This window comes from Erythrolamprus reginae, chromosome 7 (genome assembly GCF_031021105.1).
Source record: "Erythrolamprus reginae isolate rEryReg1 chromosome 7, rEryReg1.hap1, whole genome shotgun sequence".
In the NCBI taxonomy this organism is placed as follows: Eukaryota; Metazoa; Chordata; class Lepidosauria; order Squamata; family Dipsadidae; genus Erythrolamprus; species Erythrolamprus reginae.
In genome coordinates this window covers 84889061-84908167 of record NC_091956.1, presented here as the reverse complement: position 1 = coordinate 84908167, position 19107 = coordinate 84889061, and the positions used below count along the sequence as shown (strand labels likewise).

General features: G+C 40.5%; 1 protein-coding gene across 4 annotated transcripts in view; it reads right to left on the bottom strand.

Moving 5' to 3' along the window:
* Positions 1 to 19107, bottom strand: part of FAM13A (family with sequence similarity 13 member A) — a 127552-nt gene that overhangs the window by 12991 nt on the left and 95454 nt on the right. For all 4 annotated transcript variants that reach the window (XM_070758049.1, XM_070758048.1, XM_070758047.1 and 1 more), the window contains 5 exons: positions 9964 to 10177; positions 8916 to 9054; positions 7200 to 7281; positions 5726 to 5943; positions 290 to 373 (listed from right to left, as the gene is read on the bottom strand). In XM_070758049.1, the coding sequence (XP_070614150.1) occupies positions 290 to 373; positions 5726 to 5943; positions 7200 to 7281; positions 8916 to 9054; positions 9964 to 10177 (737 nt within the window). The remainder of the gene's footprint in view (positions 1 to 289; positions 374 to 5725; positions 5944 to 7199; positions 7282 to 8915; positions 9055 to 9963; positions 10178 to 19107) is intronic.

The window sequence follows — 19107 nt, the reverse complement described above, 5'->3', positions numbered from 1 at the left end:
CCTAGTCTCCCTTAATTTTCAAATTCAGCAAAAAAACATGTGACACACACACACACACACACATATACACACACACACACACACACACACACTTCTATGCCGCCCAGTCCTGAAGGGACTGCAGCTCAGACATTATACTTTTCTGCCCACACCAAAAAAAAATTAGAGGGAACACTTGTCAGGAGGGTTTATTTTGTTGCGGGAGGAAGAGGAGGGTTCACATTAAATGGCCAGACAATTGCATCTACTTAAATGCTGAGCCATTTGATACAAACATTACTATACTTACTGGTCTCCCGTGGATGCTTTCGTAGTAGAGGAGGGATTTCTGAAGGGCCACTTTCTCCGACGCTATCTCATCTCGAGTCATATCCTGGGGAGAGGAACGAGAGACAAAAAGTAGAGGGACATCGTTACACAGTGTGTTGTTTGTAATGCTGTTTCCATCCTGGAGTTTTCTTATTTGCTAATCGGTCTCTTTAAAATTCTTCCTGTATCGACTTTTGCGGGCGGTCTCAGAACGCATCCCCCGCGAAAATCGAGGGAACACTGCATTGTAATAGAAACATAGAAGACTGACGGCAGAAAAAGACCTCATGGTCCATCTAGTCTGCCCTTATACTATTTCCTGTATTTCATCTTACAATGGATATATGTTTATCCCAGGCATGTTTAAATTCAGTTACTGTGGATTTACCAACCACGTCTGCTGGAAGTTTGTTCCAAGGATCTACTACTCTTTCAGTGAAATAATATTGTTATTATTATTGTGAGCTGCCCTGAGTCTCCGGAGAGAGGCGGCATACAAATCTAATAAATTATTATTATTGTTATTATTACTTTCAAAAAGGTGATCAAGAAAAGGATTTATTGGGTGTACCAGTAAAAATAAGTAATAAATCTCTTGTAAGGATATTGAAAGAAACAACACACAATGGCCTTAAAACCTGGACCTAAAGGATGCTGGCTTATTCATTCTTCTTGGTATATGGACAATTTCCTACACCCTTAGATTCCGACTGCTTTCTCGAGAGATGGATTAGAGTGGGAGACCCTTCAATAATATTAATGTTGAGACGGTTGATTCTAGAAGGTGAGCTTGAGAAATTACAGTACTTGTCAAATTAAAATGCAAACACCAAAATGCTGCAAAGTCAAGTACTGAAAACTTGGCAAGCAACGTGGAAAAATAAGGCTGGATAGATGAAAAGTTGATAGTGTTGTTTGGCTGTTCTTTTGCCCTAGGTTGCAATGTCCCTGTTTTCTTGAAGGGCATCAATTCCCTTTCAAAGTTTAGTCCTATGTCTCCAGCCATTTATTTATTGATTGATTGATTTTGTCCAATACACAATGAGGGTTTTAGGGGGTATACACATAGTAAAATACATGATGAAGGTTATAGAGGAGATACTCATAGTAAAATATATCTAAGAAAGAAGATAAGATAAGATAAGATATAGGAATAGAAGAAAGGAATAGGAGATAATGAAATTCAATGTAGAGAAGAGTAAAATCCTGCACCTAGGCAAAAAAAACCCAAAACATGCATACAAATTAGGCGAAATCACACTCACCATGAGTGACCGTGAAAGGGATCTTGGAGTCTTAGTGGATAACCAGCTAAACATGGGCCAGCAATGTGCAGCAGCGGCTAAAAAAGCCAACACAATCCTAAACTGCATGAACAGGGGGATACACACTCCAAGACCAGAGAGGTAATAATACCACTCTATAAGGCCCTGATCAGACCGCACCTGGAGTGTTGCATCCAGTTCTGGTCACCACACTTCAAAAGAGATATAGAGACTCTAGAGAGGGTGCAGAAAAGAGCAACTAAAATGATAAGGGGACTAGAGACCAGGCCATACGAGGAAAGGTTGCTGGAACTGGGCATGGATAGTCTAGTAAAAAGAAGGGCTAGGGGGGACATGATAGATGTATACAGGTACTTGAGGGGTTGCCACAGAGAGGAGGGGGACATACTGTTTTCCAGGGCACCAGAGGACCGGACGAGGAACAACGGTTGGAAGCTGACCAAGGAAAGATTCAACCTGGAGATAAAAAAGAATTTCCTGACAGTGAGAGCGATCAACCAGTGGAACGGCCTGCCACCAGAGGTTGTGGACTCCCCAACTCTGGACACTTTCAAGAGGAGATTGGACTGTCATTTGGCTGGGGTGCTGTAGGATCTCCTGCTCAGGCAGGGGGTTGAACTTGATGACCTGTAAGGTCCCTTTCAACTTTAACAATAAATGAATGAATGAATGAATGAATGAATGAATGAATGAATGAATATAGGAGAGTGATAGGACAGGGGACGGAAGGTACTCTAGTACACTTGTACTCGCCCCTTCTCTTAGGAATCTGGATAGGTCAACCGTGGATAATCTAAGGGTAAAATTTATCTGATACGAAACAGCCACTGGACATCTACTAAGTAAAAAAATCAATTACCCATTTATTTACTGAATTGATATCACTATTCATCCGACATATACATCCCAGCGGTCAGTCCCACAGAGCTGGCCTTCTCCAGGTCCTGTCAGCTAGAAAATGTCATTTGGTGGGGCGTAAGGGAAGAGCCTTCTCTGTGGTGGCTCCGACCCTATGGAATGAGCTCCCCCCCAGAAATTTGTACTGCTCCCACTCTCCCTGCCTTTTGTAGAACTCTAAAGAACCATCTCTGCTGGCAGGCTTGGGCCCATCGAAACTCTGATATTTTACCTTGCCCGATGAATAAACGTTGGTTGCACGAGATATTTTTTACTAAATACTTTTTACTAAATCTGCACGTCTATTCTACTAATTTTTCTCATCGTTCCTATCATCCTTTTCCTCCCACTTAGGACTGTGTGACTGGAACTTGTTGCTTGTATCCTAAGATTTTTATTAATATTGATTGTTTCTTCATTGCTTATTTGACCCCTATGACAATCATTAAGTGTTGCACCACATGATTCTTGACAAATGTCTCTTTTTCTTTTATGTACGTTGAGAACATCTGCACCAAAGACAAATTCCTTGTGTGTCCAATCACACTTGGCCAATAAAATTCTATTCTATTCTATTCTATTCTATTTGAATCTGGTTTGTCTAAATTTTTAACTGTGGATTTTTTAGAATGTAATTTTATTTAGATTTCTAAATTAATATTGCTTCTTCATTGCTTATTTGACCCCTATGACAATCATTAAGTGTTGTACCACATGATTCTTGACAAATGTATATTTTATTTTATGTACGCTGAGAGCATCTGCACCAAGACAAATCCCTTGTGTGTCCAATCACACTTCGCCAATAAAATTCTATTCTATTCTATTCTAAACAGGTTGTAAGCCGCCCTGAGTCTCGGCATAGAAATTGAATTAATAAATAATAATAAATATATGACTTCAGACAACTTACAATAAAAATGTAAGACATACACCGCAAAACCCAAAAACATGCAGCAGTCTAGAGTTGTGATTAATTTAAGATTACTGCACATCAAGTCCTTTTGAAGACCACTGGAAAACTAAGCTAGTAATTTAATCGTTCTGTTTTGAAATAATTAAGCATATGTGATTGTCCTTCACTTCTTCTGAGACGCATTTCTGGGAAGAACTGAGAAGGCTGATGCTGTTTTTTTTAAAAATTCCCCTTCATTGTTTATGATAAGAATAGCTGATATAAGAGTGGTGACAGGACATTATATACCAGCCTTGTTCTTTCCTTGCTGTTGGTTCAGCAAAAGGTAAGAGATTGTATTGAAGATTGGAAAGAAATCTCTAAATGCGACAGCGATGCTGCCTTCAACACATCAGTATTTACACTACGGCCAAGGTCATTTTCATTGCCAGGGAACAAAGCCTTAAGAGATTTGCCAAAGGTCATCTTCCTACCCTTAACAAAATAATTGAGAGCGGTACTAATCCCTGACACTGTGATGTCCTCAAATATTTATTGTAGACCTTCCAAATAGCCATTTATTCCATAACGCAATCTATTTAGGTTATAGCAATCATACAGCAATCTGTATTTAGGTTATATTCAGTTTCTCTATGAAACCTTTTAAAGATGACAATGTTTAGGCTAAACATTTGAATCACTAAGTGTAGAACAGCATAGTCCAATTCCCGAAATGGAATCCAAATGTTCTTCCACGAACCTTCTGGGACAGGAAGAGGTTCACAGGGCTCTAGGTAAATTGATTTCAAGAACAGATTTTGCCCAAAACTCTACAGAAACTTTGCATTTTGGGCAAAAGGCTGCCAGTTTTGGGAGATAAAAAGTAGAACACACTGGGACCAAACCATGGTTTTTCCTAAGCCTACTTATTAAGATCATTTAATTTGGGCCTTTTGCAAACAACCGTATAGAAGAAATATTCTTCAAAACCCTTTATTTACCCTCTTACATTAGAACTTTATTCCACAGGGATATTGCAAACAGCTTTAACATACAAATCGATATAGTTGGGGGAAAGATCAAAAGCAACATGAGAAAATATTATTTTACTGAAAGAGTAGTGGATCCTTGGAACAAACTTCCAGCAGACGTGGTTGATAAATCCAAGTAACTGAATTTAAACATGCCTGGGATAAACATATAAGATAAAATACAGAAAATAGTATAAGGGCAGATTAGATGGACCATGAGGGTTTTTTCTGCCGTCAGTCTTCTATGTTTCTATGATGGTGAGACCACACTTGGGAGTACTGTGTACAGTTCTGGTCACCGCACCTCAAGAAGGATATAATGGAACTCTGGAAAAGTTGCAAAAAAGGGGCTACAAGTATGATCAAGGGAATGGAGCCCCTCCCTTATGAAAACAGGTTGCAACGCCTTGGTCTCTTCAGCCTTGAAAGACGGCGTTTAAGGGGTGACTTGATCGAAGTGTATAAAATCGTGCATGGGATAGAAAAGGTGGATAGAGAAAAATTCTTTTCTCTATCACACAAGGATGAGGGGGCCCTCCCTAAAGCTCATAGGTAAGAAAGTGAGGACAAATAAAGGGAAATATTTCTTCACCTAGAGGGTCCTTGGTTTATGGAATTCCCTTCCAGAAGAGGTTGTGACAGCTGTCAGCCTGGAGAGCTTCAAGACAGGATTAGACAGATTCATGGATGCCAAGTGTATTGGTGGTCATTGAAATGGATGTCCAAGTGCTGCCTCAATGTTGGTTTATTTTATTTATTTATTTATTCATTTGTCCAATACACAAATAGACATGTGATAATATAAAAGAGGGTGAAAGTGAACTTAGAGGAGAGGATATATGAAAGAAAGAAAATATATATGATAAGTGAGAGAAAGGAAAGACAATTGGACAGGGGATGAAAGGCACACCAGTGCACTTATGTACGCCCCTTACTGGCCTCTTAGGAACCTGGAGAGGTCAATCGTGGAGAGTCTACGGGAGAAGTGTTGGGGGTTAGGGGTTGAGGCAGGCAGGGTTCCCTTGAGTACCATTTGTTGGGGGTCAGGGGAAAGGGAGGGTCTTGCCTTCTCTTTCTGCTCAAGATCCCCATGGACAATTGGTCGGGCCACTGTGTGACACAGAATGCTGGACTCGATGGACTTTGGCCCGGTTCAGGATGGCTCTTCTTATGTTCTTATTCTAAACTGGCATGCTTTAAGTAGTACCTCTATCATCTCTAGGCATACCACTTCAGAGAAGATATTAATAATGGTGTGGGACTTTTTACAATTATCATTATTTCTCTTTCTATTTTCCTAAGCGTACCTTAATATCCTCGGGTCGGTTTGCTTCTATCCTTTTCTCCTGGAGCTTCTTCTGCATGGATTCCAAAGTTGCCTCCACCGAAGGCTTAGATGATTTATCGGAGACATCGTGTTTCTCTTCCTCCTTCTCCAGCTGAGAGCCAAAACTTTTGGGGAGTGTATTGCTACGTTGGCGTGTCATGGGAGCAAGATGATCTTCCGACATTTTCAGCTTTGACTCTAGTTTTGGACAAGAAAGAGGGAAAAAAGTATGTTTAATGACAAGCAATGGAAAGTTAAGTCATAGAAACATAGAAGACTGACGGCAGAAAAAACCCCTCATGGTCCATCTAGTCTGCCCTTATACTATTTCCTGTATTTTATCTTACAATGGGTATATGTTTATCCCAGGCATGTTTAAATTCAGTTACTGTAGATTGACCAACCACGTCTGCTGGAAGTTTGTTCCAAGGATCTACTACTCTTTCAGTGAAATAATATTTTCTCTTGTTGCTTTTGATCTTTCCCCCAACTAACTTCAGATTGTGTCCCCTTGTTCTTGTGTTCACTTTCCTATTAAAAACACTTCCCTCCTGGACCTTATTTAACCCTTTAACATATTTAAATGTTTCGATCATGTCCCCCCTTTTCCTTCTGTCCTCCAGACTCTACAGATTGAGTTCATTAAGTCTTTCCTGGTACGTTTTATGCTTAAGACCTTCCACCATTCTTGTAGCCTGTCTTTGGACCCGTTCAATTTTGTCAATATCTTTTTGTAGGTGAGATCTCCAGAACTGAACACAGTATTATTCCAAATGGGGTCTCACCAGCACTCTATATAGCGGGATCATAATCTCCTTCTTCCTGCTTGTTATACCTCTAGCTATGCAGCCAAGCATCCTACTTGCTTTTCCTACCGCCTGACTGCACTGTTCATCCATTTTGAGACTGTCAGAAATCACTACCCCTAAATCTTTCTCTTCTGAAGTTTTTGCTAACACAGAACTGCCAATGCAATACTCAGATTGAGGATTCCTTTTGCCCAAGTGCATTATTTTACATTTGGAAACTTTAAACTGCAGTTTCCATTGCTTTGACCATTTATCTTGTTAAGCTAAATCATTTACCATATTACAGACCCCTCCAGGAATATCAACCCTATTGCACACTTTAGAGTCATCGGCAAATAGGCAAACCTTCCCTACCAAACCTTCCCCTATGTCACTCACAAACATATTAAAAAGAAATGGACCCAGAACAGACCCTTGTGGCACACCGCTTGTAACCTGTCCCTGCTCAGAATACTTGCCATTAACAATAACTCTCTGATGTCTACGCTTCAGCCAGCTGCAAATCCATTGAACTATCCAGGGATTAATTCCAATCTTCACTAATTTATCTATCAGCTCTTTATGTGGAACCGTATCAAAGGCTTTGCCGAAGTCCAGGTAGGCAATATCAAGTCCAACCCTACACAAGGAGATGTTAATTCTCACCTTTTAGTTGCTTCCTGAACTTTGCAAGGTCATTTGTCCATTTCAGCACCTCGAGATTGGCCGCTTTGTCACTGTGAGAGGGCTATCCCAGAAAGGGGAAATAAATAGGAACAAATTTTGTGAATGAAGGAATTGAAATTGAGGCTAGTAACAAACACATTTATTTAATTTATTCCAGCATCTTTCAAAATTTCCCCCAAACTTTCTGCCAATCTAGGAGTGTTTTCTTTAATATAATTAAGAAGTTCTGAGTCACATTTTAAAGCAGGGATGGTGGAACGATGGCCCTTCTGTGACCTGTGGATTTCAACCCCCAAAAGCCGGCTCAGGAATTCTGGGAGTTGAAGTCCATGGGTCATTGATTTTGATTGGATTGGATTTGTATGCTGCCCCTCTCCGTAGACTCGGGGTGGCTAACAACAGTAGTAAACAGCATATGACAATCCAATATTAAAACAGTTAAAAACCCTTATTGTAAAACCAAACATACATACAGACATACCATGCATAAAATTGTAAAGGCCTAGGGGGAAAGAATATCTCAATTCCCCCATGCCTGGCGGCAGAGGTGGGTTTTAAGAAGCTTACGAAAGGCAAGGATGGTGGGCGCAATTCTAATCTCTGGGGGGAGTTGGTTCCAGAGGGTCGGGGCCGCCACAGAGAAGGCTCTTCCCCTGGGTCCCGCCAAGCGACATTCCTTAGTTGACGGGACCCGGACCTAACTGGTCGCTGGGATTCGTGCAGCAGAAGGCGGTCCCTGAGGTAATCTGGTCCGGTGCCATGAAGGGCTTTATAGGTCATAACCAACACTTTGAATTGTGACCGGAAACTGATCGGCAACCAATGCAGACTGCGGAGTGTTGGTGTTACATGGGCATATTTGGGAAAGCCCATTATTGCTCTCGCAGCTGCGTTCTGCACGATCTGAAGTTTCCGAACACTTTTCAAAGGTAGCCCCATGTAGAGAGCATTACAGTAGTCGAGCCTCAAGGTGATGAGGGCATGAGTGACTGTGAGCAGTGAGTCCCGGTCCAAATATAGGGGCCATGGTTTCCCACTAATCCCAGCGCACAGAGTTGGCCTTCTCCGGGTCCCGGCGACTAAACAATGTCGTCTGGCACGACCCAGGGGAAGAGCCTTCTCTGTGGCGGCCCCGGCCCTCTGGAATCAACTTTCCCAGAGATTAGAACGGCCCCCACCCTCCTTGTCTTTCGCAAATTACTCAAGACCCACCTATATCACCAGGCATGGGGGAACTGAGACATCCTCCCCCAGGCTTTTATATTTTATGTTTGGTATGTATGTGTTGTAGGGTTTTAAATTGTTGGGGTTTTAGATATGTTTTATTTTAATATTAGATTGGTCTCACTGTTATATTGTGAGCCACCTCGAGTCTTCGGAGAGGGGCAGCATACAAAGCTAATTAAAAATAATAATAATAATAATAATAATAATAATAATAATAATAATAATAATAATAATTTGCTTAACTTAGAGGGCTTTATTTTCAACAGGTTAAAAAAAGGAATGGCTATTTAATAATAAAAAATCCCTAATCAGTGGTTTCCTCTGCTAGATAATCAGCTAAATGATTATATTGTTTTAAAAATTCAACTGCTAGTGATGTTCAGGCAAATCACATTCAGGTAAAACTGGGAAAGAAATTAAAATCTGAGAAGTGCTGTTTGATTGAAGGAAAAGTTTTTGCCAGCTTACTCTATACTTTCTCTCCTCCTCAAATTTATCTTCGTACCGCCTGATCTTTTTCTTCAGTCCTTGAATCCGGCGAGTCAATTGTGCTGGGGTCAAGTCTTCATTGTCATCTTCGTAAGATCCTAAAGAAGAACTTCTTCGCCTAGAACGAAAGCCATGCCGTTAGCGGTTCAATTAATTGGTGCACATACAGGGACATGAAAAGAGGATCCTGTAAAAAGATGATTTCCAGAAAATGTTAACTGCTGTCATACGCTCCTTTATATGGAATTATATACAGTGGTGTCTCTACCTACAAACTCCTCTACTTAGAAACTTTTCTAGATAAGAACCGGGTGTTCAAGGTTTTTTTGCCTCTTCTCAAGAACCATTTTACACTTACAAACCCGAGCCTCTGAAACTGTAACTGGAGAAGGCGATGAGAAGCCTCCGTGGGGCCTCTCTAGGAATCTCCTGGGAGGAAACAGGGCTGGAAAAGGCAGTGAGAAGCCTCCGTGGGGCCTTTCTAGGAATCTCCTGGGAGGAAACAGGGCCGGAAAAGGCAGTGAGAAGCCTCCGTGGGGCCTCTCTAGGAATCTCCTGGGAGGAAATAGGGCCGGAAAAGACATAGAGAAGCCTCCATGGGGCCTCTCTAGGAATTTCCTGGGAGGAAACAGTGCTGGAAAAGGCTGGGAGAAGCTTCCATGGGGCCTCTCTAAGAATCTCCGTGGAGGAAACAGGACCGGAAAAGGCAAAGAGAAGCCTCCGTGGGGCCTCTCTAAGAATCTCCTGGGAGGAAACAGGGCCGGAAAAGACGTAGAGAAGCCTCCGTGGGGCCTCTCTAGGTATCTCCTGGGAGGAAACAGGGCCTCCACCCTCCCTGTGGTTTCCCCAATCATACGCATTATTTGCTTTTACATTGATTCCTATGGGAAAAATGGCTTCTTCTATGTCCAAATTGAGTATCTGCTAAAAACAGCTGGGCTCAGTTGGAAGAAATGGGGGGCTGGAATTCTGGAGTGTTTCCGTACCAAAGGGGAAGTCTTACGCAAATAATGACCAGTCAACGTACCTCATGAATGAATGAGAATTGGGTGGAGATGGAGGCACTTCTGTGTCATCCAAATACTGCTGGCTTTGCCCATAGTTATAAAAGCGAGGGGACAGCATTGGGTCGCTGTCTTCATCCAGAAGCTGTTGAATGAGGCGTCCAGCCTGGGGGGAAAGGCGAGCTTCATCGGACTCTACGCCATTACGCGGCCAGGAGGAAAAGGCAGGGACGGGTTCTGGAAACACAGAGGAACAACAACGCGGAGTTTGGTCTGCAACTGTGTTTAACTTGACAATAAATACTCAGCAAATCTGAAGTCTCTAGCTCAGGGGGGGGGGGGGGGTTTGTCTCCAAACTTGGCAACTTTTAATCCTTGTGGACTTCAAGTCCCAGAATTCCTTAGCCACAGCTGGATGAGGAATTCTGGTAATAATAATAATAATAATAATAATAATAATAATAATAATAATAATAATAAGCATTGCATGGCCAGTTCTTGGAGAAGATTGAAGGCAAAGTGTATAAAGAAAAGACCTGGTCATGGCTTACAAGTGGAACACTCAAAAAGGAGACAGAAGGACTAATACTGGCGGCACAAGAACAGGCCATTAGAACAAATGCTGTCCAAGCCAGAATTGAAAAATCAACAGACGATCCAAAGTGCAGACTCTGTAAAGAAACAGATGAAACAATCGATCACATACTCAGCTGCTGCAAAAAGATCGCACAGACTGACTACAAGCATAGACACGATGCTGTGGCACAGATGATCCACTGGAACTTGTGCCGGAACTACCATTTCCCAGTGGCAAAGAACTGGTGGGATCATAAGCCCGAAAAAGTGGTCGAAAATGAGCAAGCAAAACTACGGTGGGACTTCCGACTTCAGACTGACCGAATTCTGAAGCATAACACACCAGACATCCTGATTGTGGAGAAAAAGAAAGTATGGATCATCGACATCGCAATCCCAGGAGACAGCAGAATTGAGGAGAAGCAGCTAGAGAAATTAGTGAAATACGAAGATCTAAAGAGCTGCAACGACTCTGGCATAAGCCTGTGAAAGTGGTCCCAGTGGTACTTGGCACGCTGGGCGCAGGGCCAAAGGATCTCAGCGGACATTTGAAAACCATCGGAATTGACAAAATCTCCATCTGTCAATTGCAAAAGGCCGCTTTACTGGGATCGGCAAACATAATTCGCCGCTACATCACACAGTCCTAGGTGCTTGGGAAACGCCCGACTGGTGATGAAATACGAAATCCAGCATAGTGATCTCGTTTGCTGTGTTGTACTGACATAATAATAATAATAATAATAATAATAATAATAATAATAATAATAATAATAATAATAATAATAATAATAATAATAATATTTATTAGATTTGTATGCCGCCCCTCTCCGTAGACTCGTGAAGTCTACAAGTCTAGAAGTAGTAAAATTTTGGGCCTTAATTAGAAATTGGTTGAAAGAAATTCTAAATTATGAACTAGAACTAAAACCGGAAATATATCTACTAGGTATTATCAGTGGGCATCATAAAAAGGCACATTTATATCTTATAATCCATGTACTTAGAGCGGCAGGATTGATCTTTGCACAAAATTGGAAAACAGAAAATACACCAACAGAACAAATGGTAATCAGAAAGAGGCTAGAATGCGTAAAAATGAGTAAAATGATGATGGTATTGCAAAATAAAAAGGGAAATGACTATTACACCGTATGGGGAAAATTATACACTTGGATAGAGGAAAAAACAGAAATGAAAAAAAAACCACAGACAAAATAAAAGAGGACAATGTAGAAAAGGCAATGTAAAAACAACTTTGTTTCAAAATGCACAAGTTTCCATAAACTGCTTGCATGTATTGTATGGTGTCTACTTTTTGCATGTGTTTGTTTATGTTTTTTGTTTCAAAAAATTCAATTTTTTTAAAGTCTCAATATTGCCAAGTTTGGAGACGCCTGCTCTAGCTATTGCATGTAATTTAACTTTTCATACGGCAGCAATCACAATCCTTAAAATCCAGCAAGCATGCTAAGGAAACAATGGAAAACCCCCCAGCACAACATAAAACAAATTGTTAAGAATTCAAAATGTATTACAGATTGTGTCCTAGAGGTATAACAAGAGGTATAACAAGCAGGAAGAGGGAGATTGTGATCCCCTTATATAGAGCGCTGGTGAGACCACATTTGGAATAATACTGTGTCCAGTTCTGGAGACCTCACCTACAAAAAGATGTTGACAAAATTGAACGGGTCCAAAGACGGGCTACAAGAATGGTGGAAGGTCTTAAGCATAAAACGTATCAGGAAAGACGTCATGAACACAATCTGTATAGTCTGGAGGACAGAAGGAAAAGGGGGCACATGATCGAAACATTTAAATATGTTAAAGGGTTAAATAAGGTCCAGGAGGGAAGTGTTTTCAATAGGAAAGTGAACACAAAAACAAGGGAACACAATCTGTAGTTAGTTGGGGGAAAGATCAAAATCAACGTGAGAAAATATTATTCCACTGAAAGAGTGGTAGATCCTTGGAACAAACTTCCAGCAGACGTGGTTGGTAAATCCACAGTAACTGAATTTAAACGTGCCTGGGATAAACATATATCCATTGCAAGATGAAATACAGGAAATAGTATAAGGGCAGACTAGATGGACCATGAGGTCTTTTTCTGCCGTCAGTCTTCTATGTTTCTATGTCCTAGTGACCCCAATGGAAGGTAATAATCCTCCTTTGCAAAGCCTGTTTACCATCAGATGATAGATGGAAAAATATTCATTAATTTCTTTAATACTAGCAAGGTTTAGATAAATCGTCTATTTGATCCAGAGATTACTTGCAGCAAAGTTAAAGTCTTTTCTTCTTCTTCAGATAAACAAAGTCATGTTTTTGAAATGCTAGAGAGAGCAATTGTAACAAAGGTTCCTTGCTAAAAAGACCAGAGGATTAATTTTCTAAATGAGTGTGTTCCAGTGCTGGAAGACAGCTGTTTCAGAGCAAATCTCTGGATTTAGATGGAAGAAAGAGATTCTACCCATGACCTTAAGGTAAGCACACGGCAGGTGTTGAATTAGTCAAGGTTAAACTCTGCAGAGGGCAAACCTAATACAGTCATTTGAATTGGCCCTGAAACACAATGGAAGCAAATAAATGCAGGAAAGCTTTGTTCATAATATTAGTGTCTATTACTGTATTTTTTGGAGTATAAAATGCACTGGAGTATAAGATGCACCTTATACACTGGAGTATAAGAGGCACCCACTGCCGCCGTTGGGATAACCCGTCTACGGACTTCCGTTGCCAGCAAAGCACCCGTTTTTGCGCTGCTGGGATTCCACTAAGGCTCCCCTCCATGGGAAACCCCACCTCTGGACTTCCGTGTTTTTGTGATGCTGCAGGGGATCCCAGCAGTGCAAAAACGGGCGCTTCGCTGGCAACGGAAGTCCGGAGGTGGGGTTTCCCAGCGAGGGGAGCCTCAGTGAAATCGCAGCATCGCAAAAAGACAGAGGTCTTGAGGTGGGGTTTCGAGGACTTTGATGTTTTTGCGATGCTGCGATTTCACTGATGCTCCCTTCGCTGGGAAACCCCACCTCCGGACTTCCATTGCCAGAGAAGCGCTCGTTTTTGCAATGCTGGGATTCCCCTGCTGGGATTTCCCTGCAGCATTGCAAAAACACAGAAGTCTGGAGGTGGGGTTTCCCATGGAGGGGAGCCTCAGGGGAATCCCAGCAGTGCAAAAACAGGCGCTTCGGCTGGCAAAAGGGGTGAGTTTTGGGCTTGCACGCATTAATCACTTTTCCATTGATTCCTATGGGAAACATTGTTTCGTCTTACAAACTTTTCACCTTAAGAACCTCATCCCGGAATCAATTAAGTTTGTCAGACAAGGTATCACTGTATTTTATCCCCTGGTTAGGGTTTTAAAAAACCCTTATTCAGACAGAGTAATAATGAAAGTGCTTGCAAACCGGTAAGAGCTGGAAACATCGTTAGCACCTGGTTAGGGCTGGAAAGAAACATTCACAGCTAGTAGAGCAATGAAAAAAGCCTGCAACTACTTAAGGTTTGGAAAATATTCTTTGCAGAGAGTAACAATGAAAGGACTCGCAAGGTAAGAGCTGGGAAAATCATTAGCACCTTGTTAGGGCTGGAAACAAAACATTTGAAAAAAAGCTACATTCAGAGTATAAGACGCCCCCAAATCCAATAAGATCTTAGTTTTTCATTAGTCGAAAGTTTCCAAGTCAAAAATGTTGTGTCACTCTAACAGCCTTATTAAGTACCACCCATTAATATAAATCGGGTGCTCCTTGTTAGTTCTGGATCCTTGGTAGAATTAGAAATACATCGTTTGATTTCCGACAGTCTCAAAATGGGTGAACAGTGCAGCCAGGCGGTAGGGAAAGCAAGTAGGATGCTTGGCTGCATAGCTAGAGGTATAACAAGCAGGAAGAGGGAGATTGTGATCCCCCTATATAGAGCGCTGGTGAGACCACATTTGGAATACTGTGTCCAGTTCTGGAGACCTCACCTACAAAAAGATATTGACAAAATTGAAGGGGTCCAAAGACGGGCTACAAGAATGGTGGAAGGTCTGAAGCATAAAACGTATCAGGAAAGACTTAATGAACTCAATCTGTATAGTTTGGAAGACAGAAGGAAAAGGGGGGACATGATCGAAACATTTAAATATGTTAAAGGGTTAAATAAGGTCCAGGAGGGAAGTGTTTTTAATAGGAAAGTGACCACAAGAACAAGGGGACACAATCTGAAGTTAGTTGGGGGAAAGATCAAAAGCAACGCGAGAAAATATTATTTGACTGAAAGAGTAGTAGATGCTTGGAACAAACTTCCAGCAGACGTGGTAGATAAATCCACAGTAACTGAATTTAAACATGCATGGGATAAACATATATCCATCCTAAGATAAAATACAGAAAACAGTATAAGGGCAGACTAGATGGACCAGGAGGTCTTTTTCTGCCGTCAGACTTCTATGTTTCTAAGTCCAAGAAGTGGCTTATTTTCAAGGGCAGCAAACAGACTGCAGATAGCTTGGCGCTTAGGATATGAATGTTCATTTCGCAACCTCTGTGCCCCTTTTCTACATTTTCAAAATTCAGAATATATTCTCTTCCAAACAGCAAAGGCTTGCGAGCACTATATTTGGAAAGAAATAAGGCATTTTACATGAGCCATTTTTATAACTGATGAAGTTTCTGCCCTTCAGAAGTCGAAAGAATGTTTACGAACTTACAGAGCATTCCCGTGGGATAAACTAGGACTTAGAGAGGGTCTGGAAGGAAATACTATTTTGGATTCTCCCACAGCATGTTCTCACCATTTTTCAATATAGTACTGCCAAATCTACTCTTGCATCAAGCAACTTCCAGAAGATGAACCACTCCCCAAAATCCCAGGGTTTGGTCCATCTTTGCTTTAGCTTTCTTGCCCAACATTTTAAAGATTTCATTTCTTTTTTTATTTTTCTCTACAAATTCCTTTTATTTATCAATATACACATACCTTAAAATACATCAAAAATATACATGCATACATTTTAAATCAATCAATCATAAACAGATATCTGTAAATTCTTTTTCCTCCTCTTCCCTCTTCTTGGTTTGATTTATATCTTTCTTTTTTCTATTTTTTTAGTAGTACTGTACTTTTCTCATTCTCCTTTTTTTCTTTTTACATATACTTTCCTCTTTTTTTTCAACACATTTTTCTTTCCTCTTTAAATTCTACTTTATTTTTTAAAATTCTTACGCATTGTTAATGATTCCTATAAAAGAATTATTACTAATTAGGTATTACAATATGCCTAATTTGGTGAATTATTATCCCATAGTCTTAGGCGACCCTAAGATCCTAAATTAATGTTTCCAAATGTCAAATAATGCACTTGGGGAAAAGGAATTTTTTATATATTTTTTATATTTTTATCTGAGTAGTGCATTGGCAGTTCTGTGTTAGCAAAAACTTCAGAAGAGAAGGATTTAGGGGTAGTGATTTCTGACAGTCTCAAAATGGGTGAGCAGTGTGGTCGGACGGTAGGGAAAGCAAGTAGGATGCTTGGCTGCATAGCTAGAGGTATAACATGCAGGAAGAGGGAGATTATGATCCCGCTATATAGAGCGCTGGTGAGACCCCATTTGGAATACTGTGTTCAGTTCTGGAGACCTCACCTACAAAAAGATATTGACAAAATTGAACGGGTCCAAAGACGGGCTACAAGAATGGTGGAAGGTCTTAAGCATAAAACGTATCAGGAAAGACTCAATGGATTCCATCTGTATAGTCTGGAGGACAGAAGGAAAAGGGGGGGACACGATCGAAACATTTAAATATGTCAAAGGGTTAAATAAGGTTCCTGAGGGAAGTGTTTTTAATAGGAAAGTGAACACAAGAATAATGTGGATTCCTGACTTAAAGGAACTTCTCCAAAATGATGATGAGCTACAAGAACAAAAGGGTTGAGGACTTTTTTTTAAAAAAAAGGTAAGATCCCATCATCTTATAGTTTCTGAATGGATGCAAAATCTGTGACTATAATTATATCTAATAATTAAAAGTCTAATTGGTGGCAGCAATTATTAAGACCTCTATATAAATTAAATCCTTCATTTAGTCTGCAGAAATGCCAGATAAATACCATAGTTTAGAAAAAGGTTTAGAAAAATACACAACAGACCAAGATCTGGAAAGACCAGGAGCCTGTATTTGTTGTCAATATGCAATACAAAGCATTCTTATATTTTAACTTTTAAGAATCTGTTGGAATACTAAAAGCCTCCTCAAATTGTTGGGATGACTAAAGTTTTGGCCTTGTATCGGTCTCTCTACACCCCCAAAGATGATTCCAAATAAGAATTATGGTGGTAATGACGAAAAAATTCTTTACAAATAAATTAGAGATAAAGAAATGTTGTAAAAGATGAAGACCTCCCCTTGGACAGGTCAGTCATACCTGCCACCTATGCTCTGTTTAACTCCTCTTCATTCTATTGTGACATCATCAGATTTTATTCTACAATTCTGCATCTATAACTAGGCTCTAAATGACCAGGTAAGAGAATTTATCCAACATCAATAGCCTTCCCTTTTCAATTGCTCATTTGTTTTTGTAAATTACAAGCTGTAACTACAGTATTCAGATTCGACTCATCTCATTTTTATTTAAGCCAACTTAATTTCAAAGTACTACTATCAGAAAGTAATGATGATCTCAATTCTATCATATCGCTTAACTGACCAAATTTAAAAGCTGTAGGAGAGGTGAGACTGGAAAGTTAGGGAGAACAGCATTTTGGAAGAAACCGAAAGAAATGTTCATATTTTTTGAGATAATTCCCATTGCGTCCTACAAGAAGTCTTCTTTACAAGTTGATAGTTTACTAAACTGGTTTGCATGTTCCCACTTAGCACAATGGATTAATTGGTTTACAATTTGCGGCTCAATGATTCCAAATAAGAATTATGGCGGCAACGACGAAAAATGTCCTTGTAAATAAATTAGAAATAAAGAACTGTTGTAAAAGCTCTTTCTAGGAATTTGGAATTAGGAAAAGCGTATGAAGGTGCTTAGTTCTGATCATGCAACAACCAGCAAATAATCCTTACATTCCGAAAACACATTCCAAAATCACGGATTGACAACTTTCTCCTATAAGATTATTGGTGTTTTGGCCCACATATATATACAATACACCAGGGCGATTCGACACAAAAATATGTAACCCTTCCCTGGTGCAGAGCTGAAGGGATTGGATACTGTAGCCTAGAAGATAATTCTCTGCCTTACAAGGCAAAGGTTGCAGGTTCAAGTCCCAGTAGGTATGGCTAACTGATGAGGCCAAAATAAGGCCGAAATAGATCTATCCTAGTCTCCCTTAATTTTCGAATTCAGCAAAAAAACATGTGACATATATATATACTGTATATATAAAATCTAGGCATAAGAAGAGTCTTCGGGGAGGGGCAGCATACAAATCTAATAAATTATTATTATTATTATTATTATTATTATTATTATTATTATTATTATTATTATTATTATTTCAGATCCATAACAAAATTATGTGATAATTGTACCCTACGAATAAAACTTTCTGAATGAAAAAAACCCCAGCATGTCAAAAATGATCAGCCAGATCTGCTTTAATTATTATTATTTATTAGATTTGTATGCTGCCCCTCTCCGAAGACTCGGAGCGGCTCACAACAATAATACGCAATACAAATCCAATGATTAAAAACAGAAGAGTTAAACCCCTTAATTTAAAAACAATCATACAACCCAAACAAACCATACATAAAACGAGATAGCCGGCGGGAATCCATTTCCCCATGCCTGGCGGCAGAGGTGGGTGTTTAGGAGTTTGCCAAAGGCAAGGAGGGTGGGGGCAGTCCTGATCTCCGGGGGGAGTTGATTCCAGAGGGCCGGGGCCGCCACAGAGAAGGCTCTTCCCCGGGTCCCGCCAGACGGCATTGTTTTGTTGACGGGACCCGGAGAAGGCCAACTCTGTAGGACCTAACCGGTCGCTGGGATTCGTGCGGCAGAAGGCGGTCCCGGAGATATTCTGGTCCGATGCCATGAAGGGCTTTATAGGTCATAGCCTTAATGCAGGAGTTATGCTGTCAAGGGTCCAAATGTCTTCTTACAACCTCAGGCTGCCTTGTTTTGTGACCTGCCAACCCCCTGGTTCAAGGAGGAGACCCTACATCAATTCAGAAAAAATATCATGGTTCGGACTTTATGGATGGGTGAGCCACCCTAAAATACTTACTGCCAATGACCTGGTGTATCATTTTAATACCCCATCAGGAACAGAAGTGAGTCAGATGGCTATCAAAAGTAAGGTATTAATTAAAATTTGGGAGGAGCTCAATAGTTTGCCATAATAGTTATCTTCCTTGTATGTTCAACTGCAATATCTTTTCCCCCCTAGATTTTGAGTTGGAATTCCGCAAACAAAGAACCATTATGTCTCAAAGATTCTATATGTCCAGTATTTCCTCATTTCTCTTTCCTACGTGAAGGGGACACAAGACTTTTGGGCAAAAGCAAGAAATGGACCATACTGAAGAAGAAGAAGGAAAGATAGTGGACATCTTTCTATTTGGACCGGGAGTCACTGCTCACA